At 47.1% G+C, this 19,406-nt stretch overlaps 3 protein-coding genes across 4 annotated transcripts; 1 reads left to right on the forward strand and 2 right to left on the reverse strand.

Annotated features, from left to right (window-relative positions):
- Nucleotides 1-1,091: 1,091 nt before the first annotated feature.
- On the forward strand, nt 1,092-7,149 carry TOR1B (torsin family 1 member B). Of its 2 annotated transcripts, none has more exons than XM_041406825.1 (5): nt 1,092-1,320; nt 2,606-2,871; nt 3,802-3,977; nt 4,851-4,978; nt 5,129-7,149. In XM_041406825.1, the coding sequence occupies exons 1-5, from the start codon at nt 1,134-1,136 to the stop codon at nt 5,404-5,406; spliced, it is 1,035 nt and encodes a 344-aa protein (XP_041262759.1). In that variant the 5' UTR covers nt 1,092-1,133; the 3' UTR covers nt 5,407-7,149. The 2 variants fall into 2 exon arrangements, with proteins under 2 accessions (XP_041262759.1, XP_041262760.1); XM_041406826.1 differs by lacking the exon at nt 1,092-1,320 and adding an exon at nt 2,312-2,510.
- Nucleotides 7,150-8,710: 1,561 nt separating this feature from the next.
- LOC121337053 (torsin-1A-like) lies at nt 8,711-14,025 on the reverse strand. Its single transcript, XM_041406861.1, has 5 exons — nt 13,205-14,025; nt 12,731-12,996; nt 10,943-11,118; nt 10,705-10,832; nt 8,711-10,054 (listed from the first exon to the last, which is right to left on the reverse strand). Exons 1-5 carry the CDS (start codon nt 13,413-13,415, stop codon nt 9,804-9,806), a joined length of 1,032 nt encoding a protein of 343 aa, XP_041262795.1. The 5' UTR covers nt 13,416-14,025; the 3' UTR covers nt 8,711-9,803.
- Nucleotides 14,026-14,159: 134 nt separating this feature from the next.
- Nucleotides 14,160-19,404, reverse strand: CUNH9orf78 (chromosome unknown C9orf78 homolog). Its single transcript, XM_041406862.1, has 9 exons — nt 19,274-19,404; nt 18,575-18,634; nt 18,259-18,310; nt 17,992-18,062; nt 17,549-17,626; nt 16,491-16,688; nt 15,887-16,023; nt 15,124-15,222; nt 14,160-14,721 (listed from the first exon to the last, which is right to left on the reverse strand). The coding sequence occupies exons 1-9, from the start codon at nt 19,354-19,356 to the stop codon at nt 14,630-14,632; spliced, it is 870 nt and encodes a 289-aa protein (XP_041262796.1). The 5' UTR covers nt 19,357-19,404; the 3' UTR covers nt 14,160-14,629.
- Nucleotides 19,405-19,406: the final 2 nt, after the last annotated feature.

A 19,406-nucleotide genomic window follows, 5' to 3' on the forward strand; every position in this document is an offset into this window, starting at 1 on the left:
CACCTTTATAAAATTTGTTTGTCTCCAAGAGAGCTCGAGGCGAGCCCAGGCGACACTGAATCCTGCATATCCCACTGCCAGTTCCCTGCCTCTGGACTCTCTGGGTGTCCAAGTGGAGATAGCAGCAGGAAAGCCCTGGAAAGCCCAGCTCCTTCTTTTTTTGGCAGCACACCCAAGGGCTTGGAGGACACCTGGGCAAACCCAGGAATGAAACCCCATTTCAGCCTTGGAACGGGGAACCGAGGGTCTGAGCTGTGCCCCCGCAGAGCTCGGCGGCAGCTGACAGCCTGGATTCTCCAGCAGGGAGCAAGGGCGCTTCCCGTGCTCGGCAGTCGGCAGCACTGGGCTCCCTTGCCAAGGCAGTCGCCGAATCTTGAGCAGGTGTTTTGAATGCCAAATAACGCTGCTCAGCGTTTCTCCAACGAGATTTTAAAAAAATAAAATGGGAATTGCTGAAAAGTGCGTTTCACAACTTTATTTAATGAAAAAAAGGTGTCTGCTGAGAAAACAAACCCTTTTCTGCTGTCTGTTCTTGTTTGCAAACACGGGGTGGGGGGGATTGTTTTGTTTTGGATTTTTTGTGGGTTTTTTGTTTGTTTGTTTGTTTTGTTTGTTTTCTGGGGATTTTTTTTTTGGTGGTGGGGAGATAGTGAAGTTGTCAAGACAAATAAAAAAAAAAATCTGCTCTGAGGACTTGGTTTTATACAGCAGCTTTCTGACACGTTCAGTGCTGCGAATTGCAGAGCCCTAAGCACTGCTACAGTAATCCTCGGGCTGTGTAACGTTGTGTGCACAACCACTCGCAATTAAGCCCAAAACAAGCATCTCTGTGTTCTCCGTTAATCACCAGCCCAAATAGCACCTTGGTTAAGAAGCTGAGAGGTTCCAGTCCTCCTCCCATCAGAGCTGGGGTTGTTCTGGTGAAACTCTCACTGTGCCTATGCAGTGCTCTGTTCACAACACTCTCAGTTCTCCTGGAGCAGCGTGATAAGTCTGTTAACTCATTAACACCTCCAGCTTACAGGAGACTTGGCTTCCAGCCCCTTCAGCAGCTCCGAGCTCCAGGAAGTTTTTCTGCACTTTCTGTTTTGGTTTCTTTTCCTGCTGAGCCAGGCTGGCTGGCAGCTCCCACCATGAAGCTCCTGAAGGCTGCAGTAATCTTTGCTCTTGTGCCCACTCTGACGCCGGCTTTTGACCCTCTCAGCGTTTCAGTGGTTGCGGGGAGCGCTGTCATGGCTTGGCATCTCTTGTCCTCCGACTCCTGGCTCAAGTGCCGCTTCCAGGAGTGCTGCAAGAGGAATGTCACTGTGAACTTCAAAGGTAAGGCAGTGGTAAGGGCAAGGGGGACAAGCTGGTGTTCCTTCGCAGGGTGGTGAGAGCTTCCTTTGGTGGGCTTGTGGAAGGTAAGGGTCGCCACCCACAGCGGCTCTGCCAGGCAGAGATCTAATATATCACTATAATTACAAAGCAGATTAACCTTGTTCCTTATCCCACAAGAAGCTGTGTCTCTTGCTTCTCTGAGCAGTACGGGAGCATTTTCCTTGCTGATTTCTCGGTTTGTATTGGCAGAAATGGGCTGTGCGGGTTTATGGCACCATCAGGGTGGCAGATGCCACTGATAGACCTCATCAATGTGTATAAATATCTAAATATCCACGAAGGTGGATCAGGCTCTTCCCGGTGGTGCCAATGACACGAATCAACAGGCAGGGAACACAGCTTGGAAAAATACCGAGACTTTACATTTTGGTAAGCTAACTCTTGATATGCCTCAATGAACAAAGCCTGAGAGAGAAATAGGTATTGTTGAGGGTGATCACCCGAAATGTAGACATTATGGACCACGAGGACATTTTGTAGAAACTATTTTGTAGGAGACTAGCACAGACTCCGTTTCTGCATTGTAAAGTCCCTATCAGAGGAAAAAGATACTAAAAAGACCAAAATTATAGCCTAATTAGCACAAGAAGCGAGAAATCAATAGTCAATAGAAGGTAGAATAGTAACTAATGAAAGAAAATGATGCAATTTAGCACCGATAAGCACTAATTTCCTTGCTTGCTAAAAAGGTATAAATAAGTAAAAAAAACTTTGTGTCTGTGTGGAGGCTGCAACGTGGCCGGCCTGGCCAGACTAAAGTAACGCCTTCCTAACACTAGAAAGGCGGAATTGGAGGTTTAATTTCCCGGCGGAGCCGGCAGCAGGTGACGCGCTGCATCCCCGGGGCTCGGGAGCTCTGCCCGGCACAAAGATGGCGGCGTCCCCTCACGGGGCGGGGGCGCGCGGGCGCGCAGGCGCGGTGGGCGCGGCGCGCGCGCTCGGTGCCGCCATGGCGCGCTCGGTGCCGCTGCTGTGGGTGCTGCTGCCGGGGCTGGCGGCGCTGGAGCCGCTCAGCGTGGGCCTGGCCATCGGCGTGGCCTCGGCGCTCACCGGCTACCTGTCCCACCCCAGGTTCTACTGCAGTTACGTGGAGTGCTGCCCCCGCGCCGGGCAGCGCCTCAACGCCAGCGGTACGGCGGGGGCGGGGGGCTCGGCCGGTCGCTGGGCAGCGCGGCCCGGGGCGTGCGCGGTGACCGGCGGTGCTGAGCTGTGCCTCTCCCCGCAGCGCTGAAGGCGCAGCTGGACAGCAGGCTCTTCGGGCAGCACCTGGCCAAGGACGTGGTGCTGAAGGCGGTGCTGGGCTTCAGCAACAACCCCAGCCCCAAGAAGCCGCTGATGCTGTCGCTGCACGGCTGGGCCGGCACCGGCAAGAATTTCCTCAGCCAGATCCTGGCGGAGCAGGTCCACCCCGCCGGCCTGCGCAGCAAGTTCGTCCATCTCTTCCTGGCCACCCTGCACTTCCCCCACCACGACCAGGTGAAGCTGTACAAGGTGAGGAGGGGCAGGAGGTGGCCCGGTTGCCCCCAGTGGGTGCCGGAACCCCTCACATCTCCCGCAGGTTCCATCTGGGATGAGCTCAGTTCAGCATGATGCTGATAACGCCAAGGTTGTGAGTTCGATCCCCCTATGGGCCGTTCATTTAAAAGTTGGACTCGATGATCCTTGTGGGTCTCTTCTAAGTGAGAATATTCTGATTCATATTCCTGACAGCTGGAGGTGTGCAGCTGGGAATTCTAAAGCTTAGGAGAGACAGAAGGGGAAGTTCATGCATAAAGTAAAAGGCGAGAAATCAAACCCGAGATAGTTTCCATTTCCTAGCGCTACCCTCTCACTGATGCCATCTGCTGATTCCCGTGCTCGCTGCGAGGAGAGTTTCTTGTTCCAGCTGCATTATCCTGGCTGTCCGGGATGGAAGGAATCTTCCTCATAGCCCCCGCGGGGCCTTGTTTTGCATTTATGACTGAAACAGTGTTGATAATATTGAGAACACAGCGGTGTTTTGGCTGTTACAGTACTGCTTGCACAGCTTCAAAGCTTGCTGGTTTTTCCCTCTCATATTGAACTGGCTGGGGTTGGCAAGAGATGGGGAGGGGGCACAGCCTGGACAGCTGACCCCCACTGGCCAAAAGGATATTCCATGCCATATGCTGTCATGCTCAGCCGTAGAAATGGGGGTTGAAGAAGGAAAATATGGGGGAGCATTGGTTTCCAAGGTGGTTGTTGCTCTAACTCTGGCTGGACATTGGTCTGCATGTGTTGGATGATACCATTTTATTGGTTTTTTCCTCTTTCATTCACCAGCCAGTGAGTGTGAGATACTGAAATTTGATAGTGTGTCCCCAGAATCTGTCATATGCGAGAATCTTGCAGTACATCCAGTGAAGACCTTGTTTTTCAGTGGCTTTCAACCTCTTGTTCCAGGAACAGCTGCAGAACTGGATTCGAGGCAATGTCAGTGCCTGTCCCTCCTCTGTCTTCATTTTTGATGAGATGGACAAAATGCATCCAGGTGTCATTGATGCCATCAAGCCCTTCTTAGACTATTATGAGGAGGTTGATGGGGTGTCCTACAGGAAAGCCATCTTCATCTTCCTCAGGTCTGTGGCATCAGTTTCTGTTATTTTTGAGATACTGAATGAAACTGTGCAAAGACAATGTGCCTGTGGCTGTAGTGGAGCAGGTCTGATGCTGTGCATGGCCACTGCAGCGTCCTGAGCTCATGAAGCTGGCCCAGAGCACAGGACATAAGAGAGTTCACATTTTGGGATGGGTGTACCAAGTACTGGACCTTGCTGGCATGGAGTTAAATATCTTCAGAGCAGCTGGTCTGGTGCTGTTTGGGATTTGTGGCTCTGACAGTGTTGATAGCACACCAGTGTTTTGCCCATTTCTGGATGATGTTTGCAAAGCTTTTCCCACACTAGGCTGGGATGGGCAGGAGGATGGGCGGGGACACAGCTGGGACAGCTGACCTGAAGTGCCCAGGAGGATATTTAATACTGTGGCATGCCATGCTCAGTAATAAAAACAGGAGTGGGGAAAAAAGTGGGATTTCATCTTTAAGGTGATGGTTCTTCAGCATTTGCCTGGGTGTTGCTCTGACTGTGGGGGTGGTGAGTGATTTCCTTAGTCCTCCTTGGGTTTTTTTTCTCCTCCTATTAAACTATCTTTATCTTGACCCACAAGTCTTCAGACTTTTGTTCTTCCTATTTTCTCCTTCCATCCCTCTGAGGCAGGAGGGAGTAAGCAAGTGTCTGTGTAAGTGCTTGGCTGCTGGCTGGGGGCAACCCACCACACACTGATGGCTACTTAAAGAACTGGAGATTTTCCCTATATTTTGGCTTACAGGATTCTTTTTGATGATTTGTTTGATATCAAGGAAATTAGCAACTTGTGTAACAGGCTGCAAAAGAAATTCTGGTTCAGTTGTGTCTGTTTTTCACCACTGTACGTTTTTCTTTTATGTTCAGCAATGCAGGTGGTGATTTAATTAACAAAGCAGCTCTTGACTTCTGGACAAGTGGCAAGCGCAGGGAAGATATTCAGCTGAAAGACCTGGAGCCCTTGCTCTCTGTAGGAGTCTTCAACAACAAGAATAGTAAGTCACTTTACCCCAAAAATGGGAAATTCATTCCTCAGTGGCTGAGACAAACTACTCTGTGAATCCAGCCTGGCTTGTGGATCCTGTCATATGCAGGATCAAGTTTAGAAAACCTCCTTATTTTTTTTCCCCTCCCAATTTATCCAGGTGGGCTGTGGCACAGCAGCATCATTGACAGGAACCTTATTGACTACTTTGTCCCTTTCCTGCCCCTGGAGCAAAGGCATGTGAAGATGTGTGTCAGGGCTGAAATGGCAGCCCGTGGCTATGCTGTGGATGAGAAGATTGTTCAGGAAGTGGCTGATGAGATGACCTACTTCCCCAAGGAGCAGAGGATCTACTCTGATAAAGGCTGCAAGACTGTACAGGCCAAGCTGGATATTCACGAAGACCTTGTGATGAGAGATACGAACACCAGGGCTTGATTTCCACTTTGAGTCTCCACAGCACTTCCAGAGCTTTTGGAAACCTGTGTATTTGCACTTACACTTTTTTACTGTTGCAGGGAGTATGGTGAAAATACCAGAGTGAGCTGTATGGGCTTTGTAGCTTGTGTGTTTGGTTGGTTTTTTTTTAACTTAATGTAGAATTGGGACTTAGAGATCATCTTGTGCCATCCTCTGCCATGGGCAGGGACACTTTCCATTGAATCAGGTCACTCATAGTCCCATCCAGCCTGTTCATCTCTGAACTGGCTGGTACCCCAGTGTTGCCCCCTTTAGTTTTCTTTTAGTCTATAGAGAATTTCTAGTGTGACACACAGCACTGGATACAGCCTCTCCTGCTTTAGTCTTCCAAGTGCTGGGATTATAAAGTATTTAATTCCTCTTTCCACATATGCTGGATTGGAACAAAGGAAAACAAGAGGAGTTTTTCCAGATAGTTGTACTCTGTTCCATGTACACGGTCCTGTTCACATTCACAGTGAAATGGAGGGATGTGTGCTTTGTTCTGAACTGTGATCATGTCTGCAAGGGTGAAATCCTTGGTGCATTGCAGTAAGAAGATGACACGGTGGAAATCTTCCTATGCCTCAGCTGGGCACATCCAACATCTCCTAGTACAGTAATATGGGAAGTCATTATGAGCTCCTAGAAATCTTGTAACAAATAATAGAGAGAGGGCAGGGGAAGAGGAAGTAAGAGCTTGCCCCATGTTTCTTTTGGGAAAAATAAATTGTTAAAGTATTCTTTAAAGGGGCTAAGTAAATTTGTGACTCCAGGTCTTTCTAAACTGAGGGACCCATCTGAGAGATCTGTTACAACATAATAGGCCAGTCTTTTGTACTTAAGCAGAAAAAGCAATAATGAGAATTCAACTGTTGTAGTTTGTCAGATTAATCTGTGTGGGCTCCTGGACCTGAAGTCTGTGAGGTCTTTAGTAGTCTCTCCCTGCTGCTCCTACTGGTCAAGGTGTGGATAATGCTATTCTCACCTTGCTTGGAAGACACTTGAATTGAAGAAATTATTTTTAATAGCGTATTTTTATGCTGAAGTGTAAGCAACAGCAACAAGCCTCACTAGTTAGATATGTTTTATAAAAGAATGCCTGTGTGAAAGGGTGAGTGATGAGTTAAGAAGCTGGGAAAGATCAATTTAACCTTCACCCAGTGGGGAGGCTGGGTTTTAAACACTGTTGCAAGCTTTAACTCTTGGTCTCCCAACGCTTGTGTATGGAATGTTGTAATGCAAGACAGAAGTGCCTTTCACTTCGCTGGTTGTACTGTGGTTTTAAATTGGTACAAGGGAGGGGGCTGTTTTTATGCTGCATCGTGTATTCCCTCACTTGCTCTTAAACTTCCTTTAAGAGGTAATGTTAATTATAGGTCTCATTACAATTATGTTAATTCAAATTACAACAGAGAGTTTAGCGCTCATGTTAAACTCTAAATTTAAAGTGTTGATTGCCTTTTACAGCCCCACTGGAGTTTGTCAAACGTTGGCAAACTGTTCACAGTGATGCAATCTCCAGAGCCAAACACTAGCAAGCCATTAACCTTGGGACATTGGACTGTCACTTTTCAGTGTGATGTTTTCCCTACTAACTGATTTATTCGTAGTTGTATATGCTGCATCCAGTTTCACTTACTCCAAAAAGAAAATATTTGTGCTATTTCAAAACACTAAATACTACTGTACTGCAGTTGGAATAAATCCTAAGTTACTTCTTCTCTCTTGGTTAATCATTTTCAGATATAGGAAAGTACTAGAAAGCTGCACTGCACGTTTCTGTTACACTTCCTTTGTAAGTGTGGGGCAGCTGTTGGCAGCAGCTCACACCTCACTGAAGGGTCAGCTGTGACCCAGTGCTGGGCTCTGAGGATGCACCAGGGAATGTCAGGGAGCTGCCTGGGAAGCACAGGCTCTGCTGTTCACTTGGACTTCTGCACTCCTGGGACAGCTCAGCTGCTTGTCCTCCCTGGGCACACCAGGCTCTGGGGCCAGCTGCTCTGGCTGGCAGGACAGCAGCACTTCTATTTCAGTGGATTTAAACCACAGCCTCTGATTTTATCAGCAGTGTGAGATCTCAGAAAACTCCCTGCAGAAAGCTGAACTAAAGCAGCAGCTGCTTGTCCTGGACTCTGGCAAGAACAGAATTCACTCTTGGGACTGCTCAGCTCCTCTCTCCTGGCCAAAGGACTGTTTCTTTGAGCAGCAGGCCTTTCTCTCATGACATTTGCCTTTAAGTTGTCTGATCCAGCTTTAAATGGCCTATTAAATAATGGCCAAAGTTACCCAGACATAGCAAGGAGTGAGGACCTTAGCTCTGAAACCATACAGGGGAGGATAACAACAGGATGAGAAGGATCAAATCTGGGAGTGATTTCAAGCACAGCTGTCTTTTACCCAGATGAAGCTGGGCCAGGTCTGCAGAACAAGAGATTGTTTAAACAGAGGCAGTCTCCACCCTTTCCACATCATTCCTGCTCTCCAGAGGAAGCTTCCATCTACCCTGGGCCATTCAGGGCTGTGAGAAATACTGGCTAGCAATGCACATCAAATACTTGTACTGATGCTGCATTGGCACCCAAAGCAGAACTAAGGTAGTTCTGGAAGAGCCACAAGACAGCTTGGTTGTACTGATTCTCTTGGTACCACACCACAGGACAAGTTTATCATCATTACATCTGCTTTTTCCCATTACCCAGTTATTTGCTATAATCAGGAAGTCAAAGATAAATACCTGAGTTCAAAGCACTCATTTGCTGGCAAATAATAAGATTGATAATTTGCATATCACACGCCTTCAGAGCAAATGGACAGTTGGAGCCTCACTGGCCCTGTTTTTTTTCCTCTTGCAGAGTAAACTCCAAGATGCTGCCACTGAAAATGTGGGTGGCTTCAAACAGAGCCTGCAGTGTTCAGGCAGTGTTACCACAGTGGGAGGAGGAGATAAGCAGCACAGTTTTAAACTGGTCTGTACAAGACAAGTTCATCCTTACTGAGCACACATGCATCCAGGAAGTCTGCCTCTACAAAAACCACATGGCTGTAATTAGTATCAACAGTCCAGAAGTGCAGTTTCCATTCCAAGCTTGATTTGTTTCACCAGATAGCAGAGTCACATCTCCTCCTACCTCTGCCCTTTGAACTGCAGAAGCAGAACCTGTACTCAAGCACAGCTGGAACAGCCAGGAATGCAGTGTGCTCTTCCTCAACATGGAGAAAATTTGTGCAAAATTAATATCAGAGCACTGAAAGCAAAGAACACCAGAAGGTAGCTAAGAAATACATTTCTGATGAGAAAAGTTTATTTTGAACAGCAACTGGAATGTAAAAAGCCTCTGCAGTGCTCACATTCAGAAACAAGTCTGACACCCTTCACAGTAACTTCAGTGGACACACTTTATGGGTTTTTTTTTTCCAAATGCCTTTAGATCTGCCTCCATCCCTGCCTCAAAGGCACACAGTATGGTGAGAAAATGAAAAAGGGAAACCCCTGCAAGCTGACCCCTGAATTCAACATTTAAGTGGAGAAACCTCTTTTCAATCTCCATGGTGTAAAATTTAATCTGTATACATTTCCCATGACGTTGCAGCTTTTCCAAGAAGCTGACTCACCACTCCCAGAGCACAGTTCTCCCTCCTGAGATCACTCCTGGGAGAGCATGCTGTGGGCAACATGAAGACTAACCTAAAACAGGAACTAAGTACACCAGTGTGGCATTTAAGGATTTTAACTCACTTCCTTGTGATATTAAGTCTGCTCTCTGAGCACTATTCACAACAAAGAGTTTTATGTTCTTGGTTTGACACATAGGAGACTAGATTATACATCAGTTTTGAAAAAGACAATGGCACTGTATGCCCAGATTTTTAAATTCCAGAATCCCCCCTTTATCTTTACTGGGCCCAAGCTGTTGAAGGCAAAAAGACACATGTTCTATTTTTAATGCATATTCCCACACAGGACCAATGAAGGCTTTCAGAGACACAGGAACTTTGATTAAAAATTCTCAATATTGTTTAGAGATCATTCACATCAGTGCAAAATCAAATTAAAATTAGGTTATAGTCTCAGTCCTTCTATACCTGTCAAGAATCTGCCAAAGGGTTCCGAAGATCGCCACATGATTCAAGAGTTTTGAGCCTTGCCAGATCCAGGAATTCCCAAAGCAGTTCCTTCTTACCTTCACAGCACAAGGCTGAAGCACTCTGGAGCTGTGATGGTGACAAAAATGCAGAGGCACTGCTGCTTATTTACACACCAGTTAAAAAATAGTGTTCCTTTCTTTAAAAAGTACTTAAAAATGAAATGTCTCAGGTCCCCCACTTTGTGATTAAGTTAAATTTGCTTCTTTGCACGTTGTAGCAATAAAGCATTAGAAGTCATAATAATAATCCAGCTTTGCATCCACAGTTTTACATCCTTTATCTGAATAGATTCTCTCCTCTCTGGGGAAGTAGGTCATCTCATCAGCTATCCTGCTCACAATGTCTTCATCCACAGCATAGCCACGAGACTCAATCTCAACCCTGACACACATTTTCACGTGTTTGTATTCCAGAGGCAGGAAAGGAATGAAGTAGTCAATGAGGTTTCTGTCAATCAAGGTGCTGTGCCAAAATCCACCTGTGAAGGGAAAGAGGTTTGTTAGTATTTCTCCAGTTAAACACTACCACGGGTTGAATGGGAGCAAGGGGCAGATCACAGCTAAGAATTCTCCTAGGATTTTAGGCACCATAATGCACAAGTCAATACAAGCCCCCTCTCAGGTTACTTTGTGCATAAAATTTTGGACAGACACATAAATGTGGTCCTTTAGGCTGAATGAATGAATTTTGACTTGAGCCTTGCTCTCCAGGTGCTGGTCTCATACCTTTCCCTCTCTCACCTAGAGATTTTCTCTCTTATCAGCTCTCCCAGACCAGATTTCTTATTCCTTTTTTTGGAGCTTGTATCTAAACTCTTTAAGAAGTACAGTGAGTTTTCATCCAATGCTAAATTTACCCCTTTTCACCAGAAGTTCTGTGTGAGGAAACCTGTGAAGCACTTCCCCCAAAACATGCAGCAAACAGGCTGGTGGCCAAGGAGCACACTGAGCTCCTGAATCTTCACCCATCCTGGGAGCCAACTGCAGGCTCCAAAACTGCATTTTTGCTCCTCACAAGCCAAAAACTGGAGGCCACATCAAGAAGAAACCATAGCTTGTAAAAATTAAGCTAAATGCAGCCCATCCCTTTTGTGTAACTTTCACCACCTCAAATTCCAGCTTTACTCACTATTTTTGTTGTTGAAGACAGACACGGAGAGTGCATTTTGGATATCTGTGAGCTGGATATCTTCCCTTCTCCTCCCATTTCTCCAGAAATCTAGTGCTACCTCTGTTATCTTTTCAGCTCCTGCATTGCTAAGTAAAGAGAAAACAGAGATTGCAGCTGGGGGTAGTTTTAAAAGTTGAAGTTATGAAGTAAAAGCACGGAGTGTACAGAACAGCAACCCTGAGAAGGCACTGTTTACCTGAGGAAGATGAAGATGGCTTGTCTGTAGGACACCCCATCCAGCAGCTCATAGTAGTCCAGGAAGGGCTTGATTGAGTCAATGAGCCCTGCGTGCATTTTATCCATTTCATCAAAAATGAAGAGTGACCGGGGACAGGCGCTCACATTTCCCCGAATCCACGACTGCAGCTGGTCCTGAGTGCCACAAAAGTGAAAGATGCTGAAAGAGTTTGTGTTGAAAAGACAGAAAAAAAAATAGCACTTTCTGTTTATGGAACCTTGTCCTGAAGGAGTTGTTTCAGTGGTGTCATTTTGATAGCTTTGGCTTCTTGACTAAAATATGGTTACAAGCTATAAATGAAACCTCAACAAAATCTCATGCTGAAAAATTCTAAGACACCAAGAGACAGGATGGGAGAAGCAGAAATACTCCTAGATATTCCTATGAAAAGCAAAAATTAAAGTGCACAGGAGGACAAAAAATGGGTCCCACCAAGGAACAGGCACACAAAGCCAAGCTCTGACAAATCAGATGATGACTTTTGGCAGCACTGTGGTCTAAACAACCTTAATATAAGCAATATTAAATTTGCTACCTGGCAGCAGCAGTGAGAAATTGCACCTGCCATCACTGGCACAAGGAGAAACAAAATTAAACTGTGTTTTAATCAATCAGAAGTTAAATGAAGACAATCACAAGTCTTTCTTACAACACTGTTGTCCAGAAAGGCTAATGCTTTATTGCATTGAAAGAGTCTCTCACTTAAGCATTGCATTTTCACCTTGAGTATTTCATTCAAGATCAATAATGCATTAACTGGGGGAAAGGGGTTGATGTGCTGGTAGATGAATGAGAAATAACTGTTCTGACTATTTTCAGTGATTCATCACTTTTTAATTTATTCTACTCAGTCCCTGAACTGCAGGTGTACTGGGGATAAGCAGCAATAGTTCCTCCTACTGCCTCAGGCAGCAAATTTCCCCAGTGTATTCACCTCACAGCAAATGCAGAAAAACATCATTACATTTCAAAATGGCTCAGTTAAAAGAAGGGGGGAAATAAGTTGTAAAAGAGAAAATGTCTATTTCCTCCATTTGGAAATCAGGTTTGTAGAGCATCCTGTTCCCATTTTTAGCACATACAAACTGACTATCAACATGCAGTACTACAAGACAGTGGTACTCATTCAAACTGAGCAGTGAACAAAGTCAGAACAAAAAAAAGAAAAAACCATAAAACACATCTGAGCTACTGCTTTCTGCTATCTCCCTGCCTACAGAACTGACAATTCCAAATACATTTACCTGTACGTTTCTGACAGCAGAGTATTTTGTGATTTTGCTTTACAGCTTGGAAATGGATTAACAGAAAACTAAATAACCTGCTCAGTGTGCAGTACAATAGTCAGTGATGCCTCAGAGAGCCAGTGTGAGCTTGCCATGGTGCCTGACAAACCTGGGGCTGTTTCCCAGAGTCATGAACTATTTGGTTTTTTTTGCAGTGCCTACCAACACATCACCTAACTAGGAATCGTGTTGATCCTTAAAATCAGTCCCATCTCTAAGCAAAGTGCAGAACGACAATTAAACCATATCACTCTTCCCTAAAGAGAGGCTCAAAACACACACAGAAAACTTCACATTCACGGGAAAGGCAATCCTGATGGATGTTAGGATCTACACAGTTCTGTACAGGAGATCACAAAACTGACACAGCATACATGTTAGTATACAAAATAACATCTAGGTCTGAGGTACTGATCATGCCCTGACTTTTATAACTCATTGCAGCACAGCTCATTCTTACCTTGTAGAGATTGATGCTGTGAGCGTGAGGAAAGTGTAAAGTTGCCACGAACTGATGCACATATTTACTCTGCAGACCTCTTTTATAGATGCTTTCGGCGACGATCTTACTGACAAAGTTTTTGCCCGTTCCAGTCCACCCGTGCAAGGAAAGCGCGAGAGGCTTTTTGGCGTTGGTATTGTTCAAGAAGCCTCTCACGGCTTTTACAACCACCTTGCTCACCAAGTGCTGCCCGAACAGCTTCTTGTCCAAATTCTCCTGCAGAGCTGCATGGAGAGAGCACACCGTCAGCGGCGGGGAGCGGGCCGGGCGCGGGGTCGCGCCGCCCGCGGTGGCGGCCGCCAGCCCCGGGCAGGGGCCAAAGGGCCGGGCTGCAGCGGCGGCCCCCGGGAAGGCCCCGCGGGCTCAGCCCGGCTCCCGGCGCTGCCCCGGCGCCCTCCCGCCACCTCCCCTCAGCCCATCCCGGTCCCGCACCGGCGGCGGCGCGCGGGTCGTGCCGGTGCAGGCAGCACTCCCTGAAGTAGCAGTAGAGCCGCGGGTAGGAGATGAAGCCGGTGAGGGCCGAGGCAGCGGCGCCCGCGATGGCGAGTCCCACGCTGATGGGTTCCACGGCGCCGGCCGGCGTGAGGAGCGGCAGCAGCACCAACGCCAGGGCCGCCCGCAGCGTGCCCCGCCGCAGCTTCATTGCCCGCCCGGCCCAGCCGCCCGGCCGCCGCTTCCGCCCCTCGGCGCCGCTTCCGCCGCCGCCATGGCGGGTGCGGGGGGAGGCGGGGCCGGCGCTGAGGGGCGGCCGCCATGTTTGGGCGGGAAGGGGCGGGGCCGGCGCTGAGGGGCTGCGGTGCCGCCGCCATGTTGGGGCGGGTACCCGCTGCTGCCGGGAGGGGACTGCGGCCTCGCGCAGTGCTGTTATTAAATATTACATTCTGTAGCCGTGTCGCCGGGTGTTAGAATAGAGGAATCAAAGAATCATCATGGTTAGAAAAGACCTTTAATATCATCATGTCCAACCAGTACTGCCACTGTAACCCCATAACCACTAAAAGCCACACCACCCAGTGCCACATCTTGACGCCTCAGGAATGGTGCTCCACCACCTCCCTGCGTAGCCTATTCCAAAGCCTGACCACCAGAACAGTGAAAAATTTTGCTTCTAATATCGAATCCAAACCTAATCTCCCCTGTTTCAGCTTAAGGCTACCTGTTCAAGGGATATTCTGCTAACCTACACAGGGTACGAGCTCAGGGGAAAACTCACCCCTGGCCTGGCATGGAAATTCTTCCCCTTCTCTGAGAAAAAGTCAAATCTGAGGTTGTCCCTTCCTACCCTGGTGCTGTCACTTTTGAGCAATGGGACAATCTGGCCATCAGCACCACCAAAACCCACAAACCAGGAAAAACCCATCAGCATGAATTCCAGAAGAAAAAATGCTACAATAACTTAAAAACCACTTTACTATTTTCAAGTTACAAATTTTCACTACAAGCACCCACACTGCACTTCTGGGGAAGACATGTGGACAAGAAGACAAGCTCTCAAGACCTTTACAAAGCAAACAGCATAGCTGCTTTTAAAGGATCTCTTTTTTTAGTATTAAGATGGTGAAAAGAAAATCTATAAAAGCCACTTTGTTATCTCACTAAAAATTACCAATCATGAAAGCTCATTTTCCATTAAAAAACTTCATTTATAAGAACATATTTATGTACAAAGTTACACCAACCAAAGAGTTCACAATCACCTGCAAACTGATTCACTACAAGATCACACAGGAAGAGCTTCATAGGTAACATCAGCATCTGAAGGTAGTGACTCTTCCCAACATCCATCGCAGGTCATTGACACAAAATCCTTTATTGGTGGAAAATAGGAACAACTCCAGAGGCTTCAGTCCACTTTGATCAGTATCGCCTGTTCATCTTCTTGAACTTCTCATAGTGATAATCATCTGTGGCTTTTTCATTGAGGGGACGTTTGCGATTTGGAGGAGACCCTTCAAAAGAAAGGGAAAACACTTTAATATCCCGGTCCTGTCACAGGGATATATTCAGATTTCCTGACCTCTGCCACCTCCCTTAGACAGTCCCTCACTATGTGAGGTTGTTGCCTTACACCTTTGCTATTCCACCAAACCTTTGTCAGATAGCTTTGGCAACACTTCAGCTGTGACCTTCACCACTCCACCCCTGAGCTGGAGGATGGATGTCCGTGTCTACAGACATCATCCAGAATTTCAGGTGTGATCTAGAGGTGCACCAGCTCTTGGTCTTGGATTGCTCCACTCCCACCACATCAAGGCACTCAGAGAAGAGGAAAGCAGAGCCAGATTGTTGTCTGTACAAGACCCCTGAAGAGTTTCAGTGTCTCCTCACAACCATTCAGGTGTGGAACTTACGCTCAGGCTCTGGCCTCTCCGTGTCCCCCACCCTCAGCGGTCGCGGCTTTGGCTCCTCCTTGTTCCTTCGCACTGGCGCATTCAGCTCCTCGTGATAAACTGCAAGAAACAAAACATCAGGTAAGGAATATTATCTGGAGCACTCTTATCCACGTGGATACATCTCTATGGCCTTTGTTGCAAGTCATCTTTACCAGAAAGAACAGACACTCAGAACCACCCTTCTTGGAATTGCTTTCTATGGTTAATTAGGCAAGATGGGGCAGAGCAAATTTCAACAGGGCTATTTCAAGTGGCCCAAACACTCTTTACTTCCATCAAAACACACCAACCCGATTCCCATCACCCCTGTAAGCATGGAAGGACATGGCCGAAGGCTGCCTTTCCTTTAGAAGTCTGCAGCATCAGAGCATCACACAGAAATTAAATTCCCATCTCCTGTCCAATAAGGTCTGTGTTTGCTTGGCCACCCAGTCTGCTCTGGCAGCCTGCAAACTGGAGTCTCTCCATCACACACCATCATCTCCAGCACACAAGGCACAGCTTAAAGGAAACATCTTGAAATTTATGAGGCAGCGTCAGCTGGGAGTTCAGAAAGCCCAGCCATGAGAAATACATCCCTCTCCTTGCTGATGGGCAGAAGGAAAAAACTAGGCCAGACAGGGTCTATCTGAGCACCCCACAAAAGCAATCCTGACACACTGATACATGGATACATAATTTCTCTGTCCCAGCTGGGTCAGGAGGAACACTCAAGACTTACATCTGTTGTGCTGGACATAATTAACAGCCATGTTGGTTGGAACAAAGGAAGTTTCACTGTCTTTCTTTTTGTTCTGCTGCTCTGCCAGCAGCTTGGCCTTGGCCTCTTCAGTTGAGATGATGTTTTTTATTTTTGCACTAGAAGAAAACATAATACTCATAGTTAGGAAGGGCAGCAGGCCCAGAAGTGCTAAGTGCATGGGATTGGAGGACAGTAACAGCACTGCTGTGGCACCTGGTGCAGTTTTTGAGAGAGCAGGCAGTGCTACAGAAACAGACACTTTGTTTCAAAGGCAAAATGGAAGCTTCTATCTTGGTGCATGGCTTCCGTGCAGGACACAAAGGGATCTTTGAAAGAAAGCCCAGCCAAGAAAGCCCAGCCCAGAAAGCTGCTGGGCTCAGGTCACAGAGGAGCCTTTTCCCAGCAGTCACAGGATGGAGCTGCACCGAGCCCTGGGGCTGTGCAGGACCAATCCAGAACAAGGCTCCATCCCACCCCATCCCAGACTAGGGATGTGCAATCCAGGCACAGTGCTGCTCTGCCAGCCGACAGCTGCTCATGCTGCCAGTGCTGGCCAGCACCCACAGATCTGTGGAACACATACTCAATCCCCAGGTCCACTTCAGGAATGCCGCTCAGCATCTGGTTGGACAACATCTCCTCGGTCTTCTTGGCAGAGGAGACACGGATGTTCTCTGGCAGCTCATACAGGGAGTCCTCAGCATTCTTGAGCTTCACCTTCTGCTCCTCGTTCTCCACAATTCCCTTTCTCTTCTTCAGCTCAGTCTCAATGTACTTCATCCTAAACAGCAGCACACAAGGGACAGTGTCACCATCATATTTTCTGGAAAAATACCTTCGCCAGGATTTCTTCTCCTGGGAAGCCGAAAAGCCTCAGAGAAAACGGAAAACAATATTATCTCATTTGCTTCTCCTGTGTTTTGCTGCTTTGGAATGTGGTTTGGAGATTGTTTATCCAACAGCTGGTTTAATGTGAATTGTTTTTAGTTAATGACCAATCACGGTCAAGTTGTGTCGAGACTCTGGGAGAGTCACGAGTTTTTGATTAGTACCTTTATAGCTTTCTGTAAGTATCCTTTCTGTATTCTTTACTGTAGTTTAGTATAGTTTCAGTTAAGCATTCTTTAATATTATATAAATAATAAAATAATAAATTAGCCTTCTAAGAACATGGGAGTCAGATTCATCATTTCCTTCCTTCATCGGGGTCTCAGAAAATACCTCAGGACAGGGCATTTAATTCTGTTCCTGTACTCTGTTCCAGCACTGCTGGAGCACAGCTGCATCCCTGTCCTGACAGCTGGGAAAGAGGAAGGAATCATCTCTCCAAAAGCACTCAGATAATATTAGTAGCTAGAATTAATTGTCCAAGAAACAATCAGATCCTCCAAGGTCTTTATCAGCCAGCAGGGAAGGCTCCAGTGGGATTTAGTGCCAAGCTGGCTGGTTGGCACCTCCTAGCTTTGTCCATGAAAAAGCTTCTCAACTCCAGGAGGCAGGAAGTGAAAGGGCAAGGGAAACTTTCAGTGAGAACTGGGAAGATGTCCTGGGACTACTCAGAATCCCCAACATAAAAAAAATAACTGTTGAGCTGCCACCCAGGCTGATTTAACACCAGAGACACAACACAGCACGACTCACATGTCAGCATCTTCATCCCGCCTGTTGGTTTCTGCTGAGAAGGAAGTTCCCAAGTTCAGGTCTTCCTCTTCATTAATCCTAAGTGGAAACCACAATGTTTACAGGTTTTGGTAGATTTTTGTTGTTGATTGTTTTGGTTTTTTGGGAGAGCTGTGTGTGATGGGTTTTTTTTTAAAGTAATTTAACAAGTTAGAGCAAAAGTAACTGGTCAGACTGCATTATATGAAACTCTTCAAAGTGACACAACCTCTAGCTAATTAATTGGGGAGAGGTGTGTGGTGTGGGTTTTTTTAAAAGTAATTTAACAAGTTAGAGCAAAAGTAACTGGTCAGACTGCATTATATGAAACTCTTCAAAGTGACACAACCTCTAGCTAATTAATTGCCATTATTGTCATTAAATACTAGTCCAGGGAGAGATTTTCAGAGCTTACATGCACTTACCTGTCCTTGCCTCTTTCTTTCAGCTTCTTCATGTCCACCATTCCCCCAGATTTTATCTTAAATGGGTCATCCTGTAAAACAAGAAATAACAAAAACCCCTGAAGCTTCCCTTTAGTTTAATGCTAGTTTTCAAAATCTGGATAAAACCACAGGAAACATTTAGGAACTGAGCTGTGAACCAGTCCTGCCCCAGGCTGCACTCACACAGTCAGTGTTCTCACACCATCACATCTGAGCCCCGAGGGGATGGAACTGTCCAGCACTTACCACAAGTGTGGCTTCTTCTTGCAGCTTCTCTCCCACCAGCAGAGCTACAGCACTGGTCAGGCAGACAAAGAGAGAAGATAAAATTCAGCAGAAGGAAAAACACTACCAACAATACTGCACTGCTTTATCCCTAAGTGTCCCTGTCTTTTCCATCCTCAGGCCTTAACACAGAAACTCCTCTGTCAGGAACATAATTTTGGCAGTGTCTGACATAACAGTTTGTGCTGGAAAGAGGCACATGACAAGAGAGAAACTGACTGTCACATCCCACCCCTGCACAAAACACCATTTCCCCTCCCAGTGCCACATCCCTTACCTCACCCCATTGGGCCGCTTTCTGAGGCTCTGAACTTCTTTGGCTTCCTCAAGTTTTAACCTAAAGAAGAAAATACATTTGACTTAGTACTTGATGCTTTGGTTTTAATTAGTTCATTTTATTTTCTGCAGTTAGAATTTTCTATTCAACATTGCCCTAAACCTCTGCATATCAGCATGCACTTTTTGGGTTTCAAGTTAAATAGGTATTTTCTATTTATTTAAGCAATCCCACGCATTTGAGCAATCGGAAAAAAAACTAAAAACAAGACACCTGCTGGATTTGTTCCTTACTGATGCCTTCCCTCAGCTGAGGAAGGCAGCACCAAACACTGAAAGGCTTGAAGAAGAAGCCAGTTTAGGAAGGACGAGCCAAAGCATGAGTGACTCAGAAGAAGTTGATGGTGAATTGAAATCTCAAGTGTTTCTCCCTAAACTGAGAGGAATCCCTAACTTGTAAGGCTGTGACGCACACTGTGACGTCACTCCACAACACAGCGCTTCAACACGGCACTGTGACGTGACGTCACCGCCCGCAGCACAGCCGTACGTGACGATGTGACACGACACGATGCCGTGACACCGCGCTGCTGGGCCGCAGCAGGCACGGGTCCCGTCCCGCCCCTCGACCGCCGCAGGGCCGGGCGCCGCTGGGGTTCCCGCTGCGCCCGGCCCGGTTCCCCGCCGACGCCCGACCCACCTGACCTCCTCGGCGAGCTGCTCGTCCTCCTCTTCCTCCTCCTCGTCCTCCCTGCGCCGCCGGAAGGATTTCTGGCCCGGCATCGCTCCGGCTGCCGCGCCACGGCCGCCACACCGCCGCTTCCCTCCCGCTG

This window comes from Onychostruthus taczanowskii, unplaced genomic scaffold (genome assembly GCF_017590055.1).
Source record: "Onychostruthus taczanowskii isolate IOZ18803 unplaced genomic scaffold, ASM1759005v1 scaffold25, whole genome shotgun sequence".
Classification (NCBI taxonomy): Eukaryota; Metazoa; Chordata; class Aves; order Passeriformes; family Passeridae; genus Onychostruthus; species Onychostruthus taczanowskii.